Below are 18,048 nucleotides of genomic sequence, written 5' to 3' on the forward strand. Positions count from 1 at the left end.
TTCATCATTTTGAATTTCATACGAAAAAGAATTAAACAATAAATAATGTATTTATTGAAACTGAGTTAACGTCTGCAGCATGGTTGACAACACTGTTGACCGCCAGGTGGCAACACCGCGCTGCACTCGAGCTATTCTGCCAAGAAATCCGTACTTGAAGAAGACGTTAATGGCGGTCTCTGTTTCCAGTGCATGAGGTTGGCGGGCTGCGAGCTGTTTGTATCTGTTAAGTGCATTTATTTAAATTTAGCTGCCGAGACACTCACCGCAACCTAAGAGAGGAGTTCTTCGGCATCACGCGGAACCTTTCTAACCTGGTAAACAAATAAACTCGCTTTAAAACTGTCTTGACTGAAGCTAGCACTTAGCTCGCAAGCTAAATAACAGTCGACCGGCATCACATTAGCAGAAAGTGATTCTTCAGAAATACTGAAGTTCAGTGATCTCCAAGTACGTCTTCGTATCCTCACGCAATACTTAGGTGGCGCTCATTTCCCAGCGTTTATTAGTGTTTGAACCGTGTGCCGTGGAGATCTAAGTGAGCGGTGGTCGCCCAGCCATGCCGTCCGCCGCTGGACCGAGCAGTCCAACCGCCGCCCTGGCTGAAGCCCTGGAGAACTCCTCCAGGCTGATCGACAGGCACCTGCAGGACGACCGCTGCTTCCCGGACCTATCGGAGCTCCTCAGTGTCCCCGCACACAGTGAGTCACTGGGAGGGAAACCTACTAATGTCTATCTACATGTGACGGGGCGAGTTATCTTCTTCGGTTTCTCGTGCTTTGGGGAAATTCTATGAAGTATTTATTTTGATAGTCTGAAAGGTCTTGTTTATTTGCTCCCCTCGCATCAACATTACCTTGACACAGGCTGAGGACACCCAACAAACCCTCATAAATTCTCATCAACACATCAAGGAGTCAAGGGTCTTGCTCAGGGACTGACAGTGGTGACCTGTCTGCTTTGGGATTCGAACCCGTAACCAAAGTTCATGAGTGTAGGTGAGAGTGGGGATGTCGACTGGCGGAGAAACGGAGAGCTTTGCTTTACAGCTCAGTTCCCGCTTCACCACAACAGCCTGTCCGAACCTGTGGCTGATCTCATGATCCCTCCTTCCATCAATTGTCAACAAGAGACCAAGAGTCTGAAACTATTGCATGGGAAGATGCTCCCTCCTAGAAAGCATGTCATTCTTTTCTGTGAGAAAGCCTTTGTGATATTGTCCAAAAGAAGGTGTTTTTGTTCAACCATGAATACATGACAATGTTCCAGTTCAACAGCGACAGTGTTATGAGCAAGTCTTAGAAACAGGTGGCCGAATAAAGGGTAAACATTCATGGCCTTGTAGATGATTTAGGAAGCTATTCCCTTATTTGTGAAATTTTAACAAAACGGGAAACAAGTCTATTTGTTTTTAATGGTCGTGTCATTTGGAATTGTTGTTTTCTATTGTAGGCCCTCATTTCAACCTGCAATATAATGCCTATATTTTAAGTACTGATTGTTTAAACCACAGCTTCCAGTATTTAAATATCAGTGTCTTTGTCTAAAGCAATGCTTTTTAGCCCAGTTTTTGTGGCTTTCAAAAGTGCAGTAAAAGTTATAGTCCTGTAAAGGCAGTTTTTATCATAAACGTGTAATTATCATAAGGTTTCGTGCTGCTACAAAAAAAATATTAACCCAACACAAATTGGCCCATCAATTGCAGTCAAACTTGATACTGAAACATAAATATCAGAGGTTGAGGTTTCTTGAGGAGCTTATAAATCTGTTTGTTTGACAGTGACCTCATTGGAATATGATTGTTTTTTAGGGTTTTTTTTGTTATCACGTAGCTTCGTGAGTCACTGTGAACAAATGCTGAATAGAACTGTCCCAGTATGTCCCTGTGATACTAACAATACCTGTCCTGTGGCCTTCACCACAGTCAAAGTTGCAGAGTGCTGATTTGACTTGTCCTTTATTGTCATGACAGACATGCCGTCCCTCTCCGGAGTATCTGACATGGACTACCCCCTCCAGGGACCCGGTTTGCTGAGCGTGCCAAATCTTCCAGAGCTCAGCGCGGTGCGCCGAGTCCCTCTGCCACCTGAGCTGGTGGAGCAGTTCAGCCGTATCCTTATGAACTATTTTAATACTTTCAGATGAATCCAGAAAGTTCCACTGGACGTCTGACAGAAATGCGTTGTCCATTGCTCTTGTTTCCAAAAGAAATGTTTGTTTCTTCTTAACCACTCCATAGATATGCAGTTTAACTGCATGATGGGAGTTTTTCCAGAGATCTCTCGAGCGTGGCTTACAATCGACAACGACATCTTCATGTTTAATTACGAAGATGGGTGCGTATCTTCACAATCTGAGATGCACAATCGATCCAGCATTTTCTTTCTTACGGTATGTTTTCCTTGCAGAGGGGATGTAGCTTACTTCGATGGCCTGATTGAAACAATTCTGGCAGTGGGCCTCGTGAAACCCAAACCGGGTATGTCTGATACGTTCACGTGAAGTGTGACTGACAATTAATAAAATGGATAATTGCTGGTGGAGGCGGCTCTGCTAAAATATTAAAAGCCGTGCTCTTTAATCCTCATGTCAGGTAATGTGATTGATCACACAAAAATCAGATACCAGCAAAAAATTGGAATTGACCTGCACTATGAACGCAGCCTTTTGTTTTTCTTGATTAAGACTTTTAAGTTCTGTTTTGCTCTTCAGGGATTCTGCAGCCACACATTCACTACCTCTTAGTCCTCGCCACGTCTGTGGACGTCGTGATCCTCGGGCTCAGTTTCCCCAACAGTCAAGCTGGTGAGTCAGTCTCCACAACATGTTTCAGTGGTTTTAGAAGCAATTTTGTAGATTTTTTTTTTCCCCCCTCCCCAATCCTTAGTCTACTGGGAAATGTTGTCACAAAATAATAGTCATACTGCATTATTTTTAAATAACTGTTGCTGCATTAAACCTGAACAGGACTTACAATATGAGAGAGTCAAAACATTTTCACTTGTGTTTATGCGTTGGTGTTGGGTTGTAAAATATTTAGGTTTATCGTTGTGTGTTTCTTCTGTCGATAGGTCTGAACGACAGCATGTCTGGTGGGATGCAGCTCCTCCCAGACCCCTTGTTCTCGATCCCCACCGACAACACCTACATCCAGTCCATCACCTCCACCGACCTGGGGCGCATCTTTATGGCAGGAAAGGACGGCTGCCTCTATGAGATCGCTTACCAGGCCGAGGCAGGCTGGCTGAGTCAACGCTGCAGAAAAATCAACCACTCCAAAAGCTCTCTGTCCTTCCTCGTTCCCTCGGTGCTTCAGTTCTCCTTCTCTGAAGACGGTGAGGAGAGATTGCTCTCATCTATGTGGTGTTAAACGTGCTTCAGCTGCTTGTATATTGACTTCTACATCGCGCCATCCTTTGTGTCCATAGACCCCATTGTGCAGATTGCAGTCGATAACTCCAGAAACACACTCTTCACACGCTCTGAGAAAGGTGTCCTGCAGGTAAGGTATCTTGTAGTGGTTATCATTTTTTTTATCACCAAGAAAATATATCTATATATTTTTTTTAAATCATTATTTAAAAATTTTTTGCAATCATTCTAATGTGAAACGATTTAATGTTCCAGGTGTATGATCTGGGTGCTGATGGTCAAGGCATGAGTCGTGTGGCAACAATGTCTCAGAGCTCCATAGTGGCAGCTGCTGGAAACATCGCCAGGTATGTCCGAGTATGATAAACTCCACTGATTTTTTGAGGGGGTTTTTTCCCGTGGATGGCGAAGCTTCATATGTAAAAACATCCTATTAATATTTGAAATTCTGTTGTGTTTCAGGACTATAGATCGCTCGGTGTTCAAACCGATCGTCCAGATCTCGGTGATTGATAGATCGGAGTCTTCTGACTGCCACCTGCTAGCCGTCACACACGCAGGTAAACATTGCATGACTTTGTAAAGCCCTGAATGAATTTCACATATTTAAATCAGAAATTACACAGTGATGGTGATGTAATTTTGTGAGTTATTTGATTACATGTGTGAATAATTCAGTCCTCTGTACTGGTTGGTCACATGATTTTTTTTAGGAAGTCTTTGAGACATCTGAACAATTTTTAAACATGAAAACATCCGATAATTCGGAAACACCGATTTGAATTGATCTGAAGAAAATATCCCTGTTTGATTTTAATAACAGTTTATGTTTTAGTTTGTATGTTTAGTGTGTCACAATTTTAAATAGGGTAATGGACTAAAGGTAACATTTATTGTCTCTGGAAATGCTTTACATTATCGTAATAATATGACCCGTCTCTCCAGGTGTACGTCTCTACTTCAGCACCACACCTTTTGCACTTCCGCACCAGAAGCAGGTTGTGGTCCGGCCGAGCTTGTTAGCTTTGGTTCATGTCCGTCTGCCACCGGGCTTCTCTGCCTCCTCGACTCTGCAGAAACCTTCAAAGGTCCACAAAGCGCTGCACAGCAAAGGTAACGCACCGAATCCCAATCAGTCTTCAGTTTATTTTCAGCTCACTATCGTTCCTCTATAACACACTTTGTTTGTCACAGGTATTCTGCTCATGGCCGCTTCTGAGACAGAAGACAACGACATTCTGTGGTGCATTAATCACGACTCCTTTCCCTTCAAGAAGCCCTTGATGGAAACACAGGTTTGACCTTTTTGTTCAGAAGTTACATGTGATACTCAAACATGTTGGCATTTTGCCCCTTAAAACATATTTCCGAACCATTTTCTTCTATTAATATCAGTATACATTATAGAACATCACTATCAACTGTTGCCTTGATTTTGTTTGCATATCTACCTAAATACCCTAAATAAAGTGTCTGGAACTGAAACAACATTATCCCTCTCCTTTCTGTGTCTTATGTTGTAGATGATGTCTAATATAGACGGACACTCTTGGGCTCTTTGTGCCATTAATGAAGAGAAGCCGGCCAAGATTTTCACTCCCCTGAACAAGGAACAAATCCCCATCACTGATTCCCCAGTGGTGGTCCAGCAGCACAATATCCCTCCACAGAAGTTCGTCCTCCTCTCTGCCAAGGTTGAAACTGTTGTCATCGCTCATTATGTCGCACACACAGAGTTTAATCTTGTTAAAGTGCAACAAAAGAGTCTGCTAATTTTCTTAAGTGTGGACTCTGCTTCCCTACAGGGGAGTCACATTTTCCAAAAGCTGCGCCCAGTGGATCAGCTCCGTCACCTCCTGGTGAGCTGTGCTGGAGGAGAGAGCGAAGAGATTGAACGCTTCTTCAAGCTGCACAGGGTACGACGGTGTGACAGTCGCTGTGCAACACTTTATAATCCTGTTATAGTGGCGTGTGGCATCAAACCTGTGAGTGACACACACGCTCGGGTTGAGGCTCGTGTCGAGGCTCGTGTCACAAGCCGCGTGTTGCAGCCTGCGTGACGCATCAAGACTTTCACGCAGGATTGAATTTGACATTTTTATTACACACCGCATATATTTAAAATATGACTCTCCTCTGTGTCTTTACAGGAGGAGCAGGCCTGTTCCACAGCATTGATCCTGGCTTGTTCCGGTGCTGCCACCGACCGAGAGGTTTCACAGTGGGCCACCAGAGCCTTCTTCAGGTCCAATAACACTGCTCATACTTGCACATATTTTGTGTTTTTCCACACGTACCTCAACCTAAAGTTGGTCTTGTTTGTGATTCGGTTGTGATCAGATATGGAGGAGAGGCTCAGATGAGATTCCCTGCTGCCATGGCAGCTCCCAGCACAGTTGGACCCATGATGAGCTCTCCAGCACCAGGTGAACAAGCGGTTTGCTTTGTGAGATGTTTTCAAGATCAGACCTGACATATTCACCTTGTGTGACGGTATTAAAGTCTTAACGGCAGTGGTTGCAGCAATATTTTATTTGTCAGTCAAATTAACTTATAAGACAGTTTATGAAAGCATAATGACAGCCCCAATGGAAATCCCCCAAAACATAGATAAATGTCATTTAATAACATCGTTATATACACAAATGTTTGTATTGTAAGTTGACAAATTGGCTGAAAAATGTGTTGTATTGATGTTGAAGAGTTTCACCTGAGAAACTTTACCTCAACATTCACTTCATTTATTATGAAAATAATCCATCTTATAACTTTATACCAAACTGACTGAAGATACAATTTCTCATATTTTTAGCTGAAAGAATTGAAAATTATGTTAAGACATAAACAGTGACCTTTCAAAGACACAAAGACAAATGGTTTTTTTCAAATAAATTATACACTTGTAATTCCACTGCCTACCACAGGATGGTGGTGTGAGTCACACCAGTATATAACATGGCTGCTTCATTATGGTTTTGCTCAGTGAAATATACACTTTTTCATATCCTGGTAATACGAAATCAAACAAATTTACAAACTTGATTCAGAGCAGTGATTTAGTGCTGCCGACCACTGTATAAAGTGTAAGTCTTCCATGTTTCACCATGACCTTTCACACTGATATGAATAGCTGAAATCTCTGTTTTGTAGCAGTTGTTTTGAGATTAACTTAAAAATAAACAAAAAAAAATTAAGGACATCAGCATTTATTCTTTTATCCTGTAAAATGTATTCTTGTAATTTTCTCATTCAGGGATTATACCCCCAGCACTGGCCACACCCTTTACACCAATGCATTCTGGGTCCACGCCCATCACACCCATGTCTGCTGGCCCAGAGGTGATTTTCTCTGGCAAACACAATGGCATCTGCATTTACTTTGCTCGAATTCTTGGGTAAGTATAACTCCCGCCATTGTTTGACTTTTTCCCGGGTCGGAGCTCTGGATGCTGATAGATGATGGAGATGACCTTGAATAACTGAACTGTCTCTTTTTCATTGTAATTCACAGAAATATTTGGGACGGGACGCTTGCTGTTGAAAAAACAATTAGTAAAGGGAATCAGACTGTCAGTATTGTAAGTGTCATTACTGCTGCAGGATTATTTTCACTCACTTGCTAAGCTGAGTGTTTGGGGTGAGAAATGCTGAGCACAGGTTGTAATCTATTCTTCCCGCAGTTGGAAAGCAGCGTTGCTGCGTGTGATGTGGAGGCGGTTCGTCTTGAGCTCTGCGGCTTGCAGGAGTTTCTCGATAAAAACTCCCAGTTTAGTCCCTCCTCTCTCGGCGCTGCAAGGTGAGAGCTTAATCTTATTTACTCTTTGCATTAAATTTCTGATGTGTTGACACATCGTGCTGGTTTCACTGAAAAAATAGTACTAAAGAGGTACATGTGGGTATCGGCAATGATTACTATGACCAGATTAATACTATTAATGCATTTTTATTATTATGATACTTGAAGCGCTTTATTCTTTCATAGGACTTTAACTTTCTCTCTGAGCACTTCCCGCTTGAAAGCAAAATCTGTAAAAACAGGACCCAAATCTTCCAAATTCTACATTAGTCTCCAAAGCATATAACGTCTGTTGTGCTCCCCGTCAGCTTCAGCTCCCCTGCCAACCTACAGCAAAGACTTCTGGGATTTATGCGTCCTGATGGAGCCAACTCTCAGCAGATTCAGCAGGAGCTCCAGAGAAAAAATCACAGTGAGTTATGAGAGCAAATATTCACTCCCCCCCCCCTCAAGTGGCTGAACACAAGTCAGTGTAAACATGAAACTGTCTGTGCACACAGCACAAAAGACAACAGTGACAACAAATTGACATGTTATTTATGCTTTAACATTCTCTAATTCGGATTTGTTTTCCCTCTCCGTCTCCAGCCAAGGCTCAGTTGTATGAGAAAGTGTCCCTGCAGGGGATCCAGCAGCTGGTGCATCGGTCCTGTCAGACTCTGGCCCTCTGGAAGCTTCTCTGTGATCATCAGTTCAGCCTCATTATGTCCGAGCTGCCAAAGGTACATGTTGTGCACAAAATGCACCTGCATGGCAAACAGATGCTCGTACATCTCCACACTACACCAAAAACCATGGGAGGAGTGCACCAGCTGGTCTGATCTTGTTAAACTGATCTTCTTCACATCTAACAGCAATTCGATGGCGTGTGTCTGTTGTTGCCAAGTTTAAACAATCTCTTTAACACGCATCCAAACGACAACATACCAACAGAAACTGTGAAATTAATCATGGAAGGGATCTGTAGGAGTAATGTTTGGATTCAATGGGATCATATTTCTAGAGCTTCTGGAAATACGTCAACTTTTTCAAGTAATAATTAGGCTGAGAATGTGATTTTTGTTGTTGTTGTTAAATAAAATTGCAGGCATCTTAACATTATCATTCTGGGGTATTGTTTGAAGAATATTAAGGGGGAAAAAATGGATGAAATCCAATTTGGAATAACATGACAAAATTTGAAAAAAAGTGAATACTTTCTAAATGAATGCAAGTGTGCCCAGCTGCTGCACTCCTTGTCGTTTTCAGAGTACTTGTGGCTCACTTGTCCCTTTCTGCTGCTTGCAGGAGTTCCAGGAGCAGATGAAGGGAGTGAGTTTTAAGGATGTAGTGATCCGAGGGAAGGAGCTGTCTGGAGCACTTATCACAGGACTGATTAACGTCTACATCAAAGATAATGCCTCTGTGGATGCCGTCAGCAATCACCTGAGGGACATCTGCCCCTTGCTGTACAGCAGCGACGACAACGTTTGTTCCAAGGTCTGTACCCCAACACGGCTGAATTTTCACCATCAAATCACTTTTATGTGCCGTTAAATGTATCCCGCCCTAAGGCGTTTCGCATTCTTATTTAATTGATGTCTTTGTGTCCATTTCCACTTTTCTTTTAATCTTCGAGAGAATTTTTGGGGCACCAAATTCTTGTAACTAAAAGCTTATTGATTCGGCCGCACTGATTTATGCGTCCCCTTACTGAATTTGCTTGTGCTCCCTCCACTCAGGCTAATGAGTTGCTGCAGTGCTCGAAGCAGATCCAGAATAAAATGGATAAAGAGAGAATGCTGCGAGAGTCTTTGCGGCTCTACCAGCAGATCAGCCAGCACACAGACCTGCCGCTCGTCTGCTCCCAGTACAGGCAGGGTAGGAGAATGACATGCGAGTCACCGGCACTGTTGTCATTGTTGGACGTGAATCTTAACACAGTCTCACATCTCAGTGCGTTTCTACGAGGGAGTCCTGGAGTTGTGCCTCACAGCCGCCGACAAGAAGGATCCGCAGAGACTTGGGCCTCACTTCTACAAGAACGGGGAGCCCGAGGAGGACCGGGTGGGGCAGCAGGCCTTCCAGGAAAGGTAAACGCAGGAAACGAGTAATCCACCGAGTTCCAGTTTACATGAGCGATGGTTGCTGTCAGTCGTATTCTCATCCTTTTTATTTCCCCCCCCCACTCAGACTTTCATGTTACAAGTGCATCACCGACACCATGCAGGAGCTCGTGAACCAGAGTAAAGCTGCCCCTCAGTCGCCCAGCGTTCCGAAGCAGCCCGGACCGCCAGTTATGACATCCGACCCCAACATGCTCAGCAACGAAGAGGCGACAGCCCACGTGAGTTAAAAAAAAAAAAATGGGGTGCTCTTGTGTTTCCACGTCAATCGATGTTGGCAGCATCTGTAAAGAGACTGTTCCCGTGCAGTGTGAGCAGATGCTCGGTCTGGCTCAGAGGTCCCAGGACGAGCTGTTTCACATCGCTCTGTACAACTGGCTGATCCAGGCTGACCTGACGGACAAGCTGCTGGAGGTATGGTAGCGGCACTTATGTAACTGTCAATTTTACAGAACGCGAGATTGCAGTATTTAGTCAATGTAATTTAAGTACGTTGCTCATGTTGCTTGGGAGTTGCATATGTTTTGAAGTGTTTTAACACTAACCTATTTGTGTTTTGATCATTATAGTGCACAAATCAAAAATAACATTTTAAAATAGATTTTCTTAAAATCCCCTCCCCCATGAAGAAAACAATATTCTTTCCTGAGCCCAATAATTGTTCATAGTGATGCTTTTTACCTGAAGGCTGCATGATTGTGATATTTCAAGAGATTCATATATTTAATGATTCACCTGCATAATCACAGTAACCACATTTCATTTGTTTTTGTTTTTTCTGTCCAGGTGAATTCTCCGTACTTGGAGGAGCATCTGATGCATATGATCAAGCAGGACCAGAGTAAAGTTCATAACATGGACCTGCTGTGGCGTTACTATGAGAAGAACCGTAACTTTGGCAAAGCGGCTCAAGTTCTAGCGCGCCTCGCCGACAAGCACAGGTTTGGCAACATTAACAGAAGAACAAATGAACTCATCCCAGTAAAATTATAAAAAAAAATTTCTGTACACAAAAGTGACTCCCAGTGGCTTGCTTTATTTCCAGCACGGAGATCTCCCTGAAGCAGCGTTTGGAGTACATCGCGAGAGCGATCCTGTCTGCTAAGAGCTCCTCCTGCATCTCCGCCCAGGCTTCCGACGGGGAGTTCCTTCACGAGCTGGAGGAGAAGATGGAGGTACGCGACGCTGCGGCGAACACTGCAAGGAAGTCTCGTCTTGAAATCCTACAAGCACTTAAGTTCCCTTTTTGTCTTCTGTCATATTAGCTTGTACGCATCCAAGTGCAGATTCAGGAAACCCTGATCCGGCAGTACTCCCATCATCCCTCAGTGAAAAATGTCATTTCTCAGTTGGACTCCGAGCTCATGGACATCACAAAGGTAAACCAGACATTAATGTAACCAGCGGGCTTCATGAGCAGAATGACTCGTTTTAAACTCTTGAAAACGTCTGTTTGGTTTGTTCTCCAGCTCTACGGAGAGTTTGCTGACCATTTCAAATTGTCCGAGTGCAAGCTGGCCATAATCCACTGTGCGGGACACTCTGACCCAATACTGGTGCACATGCTGTGGCAGGAGATCTTAGAGAAAGGCGAGTAAAAAAAAAAAATGTATTTAAACCGTTCCTCTGCTTTATTAACCCTTTTTCACCCAGATCTATTTTCTCTGTGTAGAATTGTCAAAGTGCTTGATGAGTGAGTGCTTCTGCATCCTCTAACATAACTTCTATCTATCAGTTATTCAATGTTGCCATGTGTTTTTGACTTCATGTTACAGTCAAGTTCCAGGAGCCGCCATAATGATCATATGCATGAAGCACTATTTCTCTTTTCTCTAGAGCATTTAGAATGTTTCATGATTTTTTTTAGTAGTACGCCTGGTGACAGCATCAGGGCGAAATGTCGATTGTCTTACCGTCACATGGAACTAAAACAATCTTCCGCCTTCCAGAGCTGGGAGACACTGTGGCCATGAGTCCAGCGGACAGGATGATGTCTCTCAATCTGAAGCTCGTGTCACTGGGGAAGATTTACGCTGGAACACCAAGATATTTCCCTCTGGGTACGCTCCCTTCATTTTCAGCGTGGTTCGAATATTCCAGCCCGGTGTTCAGTTTTGTGAGCGCTAATCTAATTAGGCTTCCCGTTTGCATCACTCCTGCCAGCGAGTCTCTGCGGTGCAGGTCTGTAGGGTCACATTGGTGCTCGAGGTGACTGCGTAATTGTCCTACATTTACAAAACAGCAGGTTCAAACTTGACTTGTGGAAACATTGTTTGATTTGAAACACACCACTGCCTGCACGTATGCACATAATGGCTTTATCCCCAGTAGTAGGCGAGATGCTGAGTGTGCAGCGTTACAGGCCAGTGTGTTGTGCGCCTGCAGAGTTCCTGGTGAAGTTTCTGGAGCAGGAGGTCTGTCGACTCAACTGGGACGTGGGATTTGTGACGTGCACCATGCAGGAGATCGGAGTTCAGCTGCCTCGTCTATTGGAGGTCTACGACCAGCTCTTCAAAACGAGGGTACACACTGGACTTTTCCATAATGTCATCCGATTACTTTGACCCACTCAGGCACAAAGAAAGTCAATTTAAAACATCAGACAATAATATTGGGAGGTGCATTTAAAGTTAACTGTGGGTTAAATCAAATAAATAATTACAAGCTTATAGTTTGAAGTTTCAAACTACAAATAATATCAAAACAATAGCTGCAGGGCCAAATAAAAAGTCATGTTTCACTCATTGTGGAATTTTGAACAACACTCTGGGAACAGAGAAACTAAAAGCGGCAAAGTAAACACATCTCAGATATGTTGCTTCATAACATCCCAGTAAATCAAACCGGAGGTCTTTTATTGCTTCATAGCAAAAGAAAAGGAGTTGTAATGACTTGGTCATTTAAAAAATGACTTCATTAACTTATATCATTGAAAGTGGTTTGGATATAAGAATATCTTTTAATATCAACGTCAGTGCTGCCTCCTCTGTCATCGCCACGCTTTTCTTCCCCGTCATTCGGCCCATAACGTTTTGCGGTGCGGCGTCTGGGTGAATTTATCGCCGGGCACTGAATCCAATGCAATAAATGTACGGGAGCATAAAGGCAAGTGACATTTACACCTTTTGTTTTATTCCTGCAGGATCCCTGCTGGCAGCGCCTGAAGAAACCTCTGCACCTAGTGGAGTGTATCCACGTGCTTCTCTCTGGATATGTGGACGACCCCAGCAGAGTACCGACGTACGACAGGTAAACAAGTATCTACACTCGAAACGTGCTTCTGTAAGATTCAGCTTCCTGTCAGCGGTGACAAGCATCCTTCATAAAAATGGATGACGTGATGATATGTTCAGTTTTGCAGAAGAACTACAAAAGAGGGAATTAAGGCACCTGCAATCTGCAGTGGTTTAGAATCTGCTCCTGCTCACTGCAGCTTGTTTTCTTCACTGTGCCACATTTTGGCTGTTTCTAGGCAACGTGCGATATCTGCCCATCACTTTTGTATTTCGGCAATCAGCGGGCAGTCAAACCGAAGAACCGAACATGAAATTTTACAATGCATACTCCAGCTTTCTGCTCATGTTTGGATGAGCTGTGTGGCTTTAACTTTGTGGTTCCTGCGGGCGGTAAAAAGCATCTGTATGTTTTAGTTTGTCTTTTATTTGTTGTCTCGCGCCCTGCCGCCGCTTCACACACACACAGTCTGGACGGAAGGGGCGCTCCAGTAAAACTTTGATACTCCGAGAAAATTCAGACGAGGCTTATCTTTGTGATGACTCACAAAAGATTAAAATAATATAATATGAAACCCAGTAGGTGCAGTGTAAGGCCTGCTCTCATTAATACCTGTTTCTGACTTATTCTAACCCTCTTATAGCTCGAACCCAAGGATTTTTTTATAGTTTGTGACGGGATGGAAATTAAGGGGTTAGCTGATTCCTCGCTGTCCATTTCAGGCGCCGATTCACCAACGTGTGTCTCGACAACATCTGCGGATACCTGGTGGAGCTGCAGTCTCTGAGCCCGAACTCGGCCCTGCAGCACACCATCGGGAACTTCAAGTCTCTGCAGGCGAAGTTGGAGAAGCTCCATTGACGCTCCCGGCGAGGAGCGAGGGCGGACCGCGGCTCGCCGCCGCAGACGCCGGCCTCCAGCGAACCAGCCGACAGACACAAAGTGCGATTATCAGCCAGCACAGCTCCACAATGTTCTCTTCATCGCCTCCAGCCTGTGTTGCTGCTCCCACAGGGCTTGTTGTTGAAAGTTGGATGATTAAAGTGAGATAAACTGGAGGCGCAGGTTTTATAACTTATTTGATACTGTTTTGTTAGTTTCAACCTTTTGTGTTTTGGGGTTTGTTTGGGTTTTTTTTTTAGAAGGAAAGACACTGTGGTTTTGTAATTTGTGCAAAATCCCAAAACTTGAGAAAAGTATTTCCAAAAAAAAAAAATCTGAATTTTACTAGTTTGTTTGAATATCTTGAAAATGGACTTAATTTGTGATATTTTCTAATGAACACGAATAATAGATCTGCGACAGGGCTTTTCATCACACACTGTAATCGCTCTACTTCAGACATGTTGTAATTATGTACATAACTTTGCCATTATGTTGTCTCCTCTGCCAAAGGTCATCCACAAACTTTACAACAAAAAACAACAACCATATTATCTTCATGTTATTTCCAGTAAATCTTTTTTGTGTTTGTGCGACTGCTTTTTGAATGTTTCATTGAAGTTAGGATGCACTGAGAATTGAGATCTGCATGAAGAGGAAAACAACTCCTATAAAAACACTTTTTGATTAAATAAAACTTTCCAATAATAATTTGGTTGCGTGATGAGGATGTTAAAAGAAAAAAAAAAAAACACTATGGAGGAATGAGTTGCATGAAACGGCCACGCTGGTGTTCTCTGGTTTGTGTGAGATGTTGGGATTAATTATCAGGAGAACGGAGCGTTAATTTGCTGTGACTTGAATATGTGGCACTGTTTATGTAATTATCTTTAAATTAAAGCAGCACTCAGGGTTTCTTACCGGCATCATCAACAAGGCGCTAATCGCCAAAGGCCTCCAATTACCCGTGTGCTCTCACACACAATTATGCTTAATTTTTTAGCCTCGTGGAAAATAACATCGTTTTGACTCTATGTGGGAATCTTTCTTGTCAGTGAAGCAGTAATTCACTGTATTTGCATAATTTCGAATAACGTTAACTACGTAATGTTCACCAGGTGAATTGATGGCTGATTATGCAATCAAATCAAAAGGATCTTTTCCACATCATCATGGTTTCATCTGAACATTTCAAATATTTAGCCTGAAGCTTTTTCATATTCAACATAAATGCTGTTGATGCACCAGTGTGCACATCTTTGGATCTTTCATTTTGAAACGGAGGTTAATAAAAATGTCCTCGAATTGTAATTTTTCCTGATTTGTGGAGGTCATTTAACAACTTTAAAGTTTGAAATTGTACTTTTCATAGTTTCATACTTGTTTTAATATGTTGATTAAAACAATGTAATATGAATAAAGGGTTATTTGTTTGTGACAAAGTAAATGTTTGAAAATATATATATATATATAAACATTATTTCTGACCCAGATTTGAACAGGCAATCACCAAAAAACAACCAAACCTGCAATATGCAGATTCTAGTTTGTAAGAAGGCAAGAATGTGACACTAGCCATTAAAGGTACAATATGCAGTATTTTAATGTTATTAGACAGTCATGTTGCCATTTCAGGAAGTTTTATAATGTGCTACTGGTTTATTTAACCAAAGTTCAAGTTTTCCAACTTGCCCCAGCCTTTTTTAGTCCTGCAATGCAAGCTGGAGGGTGTACTGAGTAGAGGACAGAAGCGGCAGGAACCTGTGAACTTGTTTCTCTAACCTTTAACTGCCCCCGAACTATGTGTTATAATCAGGCTCCCACCATTTGACAGAAAGAACATCCTAATCCATGTAAACTTTGGCCAACAGTGATCTGGCCTGAAATTCGAATAGTTCCCATTCAAAGTGTCTATGTTTTAGAATGTGGGCTGTTTTTCCACTAATTACCCATATATAGCGTTTAACTGTAACAGAGAAATTCAAAGCCTTGGAATTCGAAAGGTGTCATTAAAATGGGGTTCAATGTCTTCCCTAAAGACACATGGACACATGGATAACATAGTAAATGGCAAATGGACTTCACTTATATAGCGCTGACCTTGGTAATAGATTGACCTGCTCTTCGATCATATGTTTTCCATTTGTTAGCGTGATAGACTTGTTTATTTCAGAACCCAAACGAAATCTTTTGACATACCAGTGAAATAAATGAAAAAATAAACACACCATCATCCTCATTTCTCATGCACCACATTGTTTCTCAAAAAGGAAATTAGCAAGTATAATAAAGATCTCAAGGATGCCCTTCGATAAGCTCTCAGCACAGCATTGAAAAGATTCGGCTGGTGTTTCCAAATAAACACATTTAGACTTTAGTCCTACAGCCAGAGAGAGAAGTGAGACTGTGAAGATCTTTGTGATCTAACAAAGGTTTTCTAGAAACGCTGAGACATGCAGAGTTGCCAAAAAAAAAAAAAAACCCCAGATGAAAATAAATTCTGTATGTGGGAGATCTTTGACACTCGGTTAACTTCTAACAGTCAAGCTTTGAGAATTATGTAACATTGCTAAAACCGCAAGTAATGGACAGGGCTGAATCTTAACTGCATGCGAATCGAGTGGAACTGAGAGACAAAGAGCAGCTATTTCAGGCTCCTCTGAACACCACACTGAACATGATATACAAAACACTTTAACTACTAATGAAGTTCAAGGGGAGCAGATCAATGCAATTTTTGTTATCTTTTACACGAGCATGTAAGTTTCTTGACTCCGTGCAGGAAGATATAGGGGATGATGCAGGTGTAGGAGGCAGCGATGTAACTGGCCACCTCCACAATGATGGATGAAGTGTGGATGTTGTTGGTGATGCGCAAGAGCAGATGAGTCATCCAGCAGACCAGAACCACGCTGGCCACGGCCACCACGCTCTTGGCGGCCCTCACCTGAGTGCCGGAGTTGGAACCGGGCTTCGGTGGCGTCTGGTTGGGCTTCGCTTTATCTGGCCGAGCTCCACTTTTGCCATCGGCGTCCTTGAGTGGTGACGCCTGGACGGTCTTACTTGAAGGGCCTCCGCTTGTGGAAGCAGACACGCCTGTGTAGATGTTTGTTAACGACACGGAGACTTTGAGATCGTCTGAGGTGCCTGGGTCAGAAACGGGCTTGTCATCACAACTGTTCTCGACAGTCTTGTCTTCCTCTCTGACCGTCTTCTTTTTAGGATCGGAGCCGTGGCTCCGGATGCGTCGCTGGTTTTGGAACAGAGTGATGACAATCTGGACACTGGCAAACACGATCCCAGCGAGGGGGAAAGCATTCGCCACGCTTAAATACGTTATGTCATAGGCTTGCCTGGCTACCGCGTTGGGGAAGACGTCCAAGCAGTCGTCTTCGCTCTCGTTGCCCCCCTCCACCGTGACAAAGAAGAAGTGCGGGATGCTGAAGATGGCGGCCATGGTCCAGCTCCCGGCCAGCAGACCGCTCACCAGACGCAGGTTGTCCAGCTGCACCGGCGCTCCGCCGCGCTTCAGGGAGCCCACCAACTTCTGGTACCAGAAGGCGCTGATGAAGAAGGTGGTGAAGATGCTGCTGGTCTCAGAGAGGTCAGCACAAAACCGAAACACCCCGCAGAAGGTTTCCCCCAGGAACCAGCGGCCGGCGAAGTCTGCCATGGTGTCCGGCAGGTCCACCAGGTAGTTGGTGATGAGGTTGGAGACGGCCAGGTTGATGAAGAGTACCTCATTGGTGCGGATGCTGGATTTGTGCTTGGGAAGCGAGCAAATGGCCAGCCAGTTGTTTCCTATGATTCCGGCTATGAACATCAGCGCTCTGATGATGGATTCAATGAGCTCCTCCACGTCCATCCCTGCAGATCAGACACAGCAATGTTCTCGGTCTGAGGGCCAATTTGTAATGTGGAGGGAAGGTTTCAATCTGCATATTTATAGAGAAGGACATAAAGTCCAACCCAATCGTAGCGTAGAGTTCAAACTGCGTCTTCCCATGTCGTTTTCCCTCATGGAGCCTCCATCATGTGGTCCCACTGAGAGTCAGGTGTGTTTTCTCATTAGAGCCAATCTAAGAAACTTTCTGCTGACTGAAAGCAGAATATATGCTGTGATATATACAAAAGAAGAAAATACACAGAAAGATCTTAAACAAAACTCTTAATGATCAGTATTGGCTTTAAGCTTTCTCTCGCAATTTGTAAATTCAGACTAAAAACAGCATGTGAATCTTCTGGGCTTTTTTGTTCAACCCAAAATAAATCTATCTATCTATCTATCTATCTATCTATCTATCTATAGGAATAAACGTAAATAATAATAGATAATATAAGCAATAATTATTATAGATCATGACTGTAAAACTCAATCTGGAGTCTCATGTGTTGATGAAGTTTTCACAGTTTGACAGAAACATCTAACTGTTTGCTGCTCAGTAGGTTATTGATCACCTATAATCATTGTTTTTGCATCTTCAACGTGTTTAACGTCACTTATTGGTTCACCAGTTGCAACAGTGGAGGATGAACCCTGACGGTGATGAAACAGCGTGTAAAGTGTGTTTCCGTTCCCGGGATGACAGGAGGGTCTCAGCGGGAGCAGCGTCACGTCATTCCTGAGTAAAAGCACCACCGTTGGGACAGACGGGAGGA

At 43.3% G+C, this 18,048-nt stretch overlaps 2 protein-coding genes across 2 annotated transcripts; one reads left to right on the plus strand and one right to left on the minus strand.

Annotated features, from left to right (window-relative positions):
• Positions 1-185: 185 nt before the first annotated feature.
• nup155 (nucleoporin 155) lies at positions 186-14,667 on the plus strand. Its single transcript, XM_080510273.1, has 33 exons — positions 186-701; positions 1,973-2,110; positions 2,240-2,336; positions 2,409-2,479; positions 2,713-2,805; positions 3,072-3,335; positions 3,429-3,502; positions 3,628-3,719; positions 3,835-3,932; positions 4,318-4,485; positions 4,567-4,667; positions 4,896-5,066; positions 5,178-5,288; positions 5,523-5,617; positions 5,713-5,798; positions 6,626-6,767; positions 6,884-6,950; positions 7,053-7,168; positions 7,477-7,580; positions 7,757-7,890; positions 8,456-8,647; positions 8,890-9,028; positions 9,105-9,240; positions 9,341-9,494; positions 9,583-9,687; positions 10,060-10,214; positions 10,319-10,448; positions 10,539-10,652; positions 10,743-10,863; positions 11,223-11,333; positions 11,659-11,795; positions 12,416-12,522; positions 13,230-14,667. The coding sequence occupies exons 1-33, from the start codon at positions 560-562 to the stop codon at positions 13,366-13,368; spliced, it is 4,104 nt and encodes a 1,367-aa protein (XP_080366399.1). The 5' UTR covers positions 186-559; the 3' UTR covers positions 13,369-14,667.
• Positions 14,668-16,129: 1,462 nt separating this feature from the next.
• Positions 16,130-17,254, minus strand: ora5 (olfactory receptor class A related 5; the record flags this gene model as incomplete). The annotated part of the gene is made up of 1 exon (XM_080509895.1): positions 16,130-17,254. The coding sequence occupies one exon, from the start codon at positions 17,252-17,254 to the stop codon at positions 16,130-16,132; it is 1,125 nt and encodes a 374-aa protein (XP_080366021.1).
• Between the last annotated feature and the right edge of the window lie 794 nt (positions 17,255-18,048).

The sequence above is a fragment of the Blennius ocellaris genome (assembly GCF_963422515.1).
Source record: "Blennius ocellaris genome assembly, chromosome: 15".
In the NCBI taxonomy this organism is placed as follows: domain Eukaryota; kingdom Metazoa; phylum Chordata; class Actinopteri; order Blenniiformes; family Blenniidae; genus Blennius; species Blennius ocellaris.

Excerpts from the sequence above, each read along its gene's own strand:
- nup155 (XM_080510273.1), top strand. The coding sequence starts at position 560 with ATGCCGTCCGCCGCTGGACCGAGCAGTCCAACCGCCGCCCTGGCTGAA. Across the intron at positions 5,799-6,625 it reads GATGAGCTCTCCAGCACCAG|GGATTATACCCCCAGCACTG; the intron begins GTGAACAAGCGG and ends TTTCTCATTCAG. Across the intron at positions 11,796-12,415 it reads ACCAGCTCTTCAAAACGAGG|GATCCCTGCTGGCAGCGCCT; the intron begins GTACACACTGGA and ends TTATTCCTGCAG.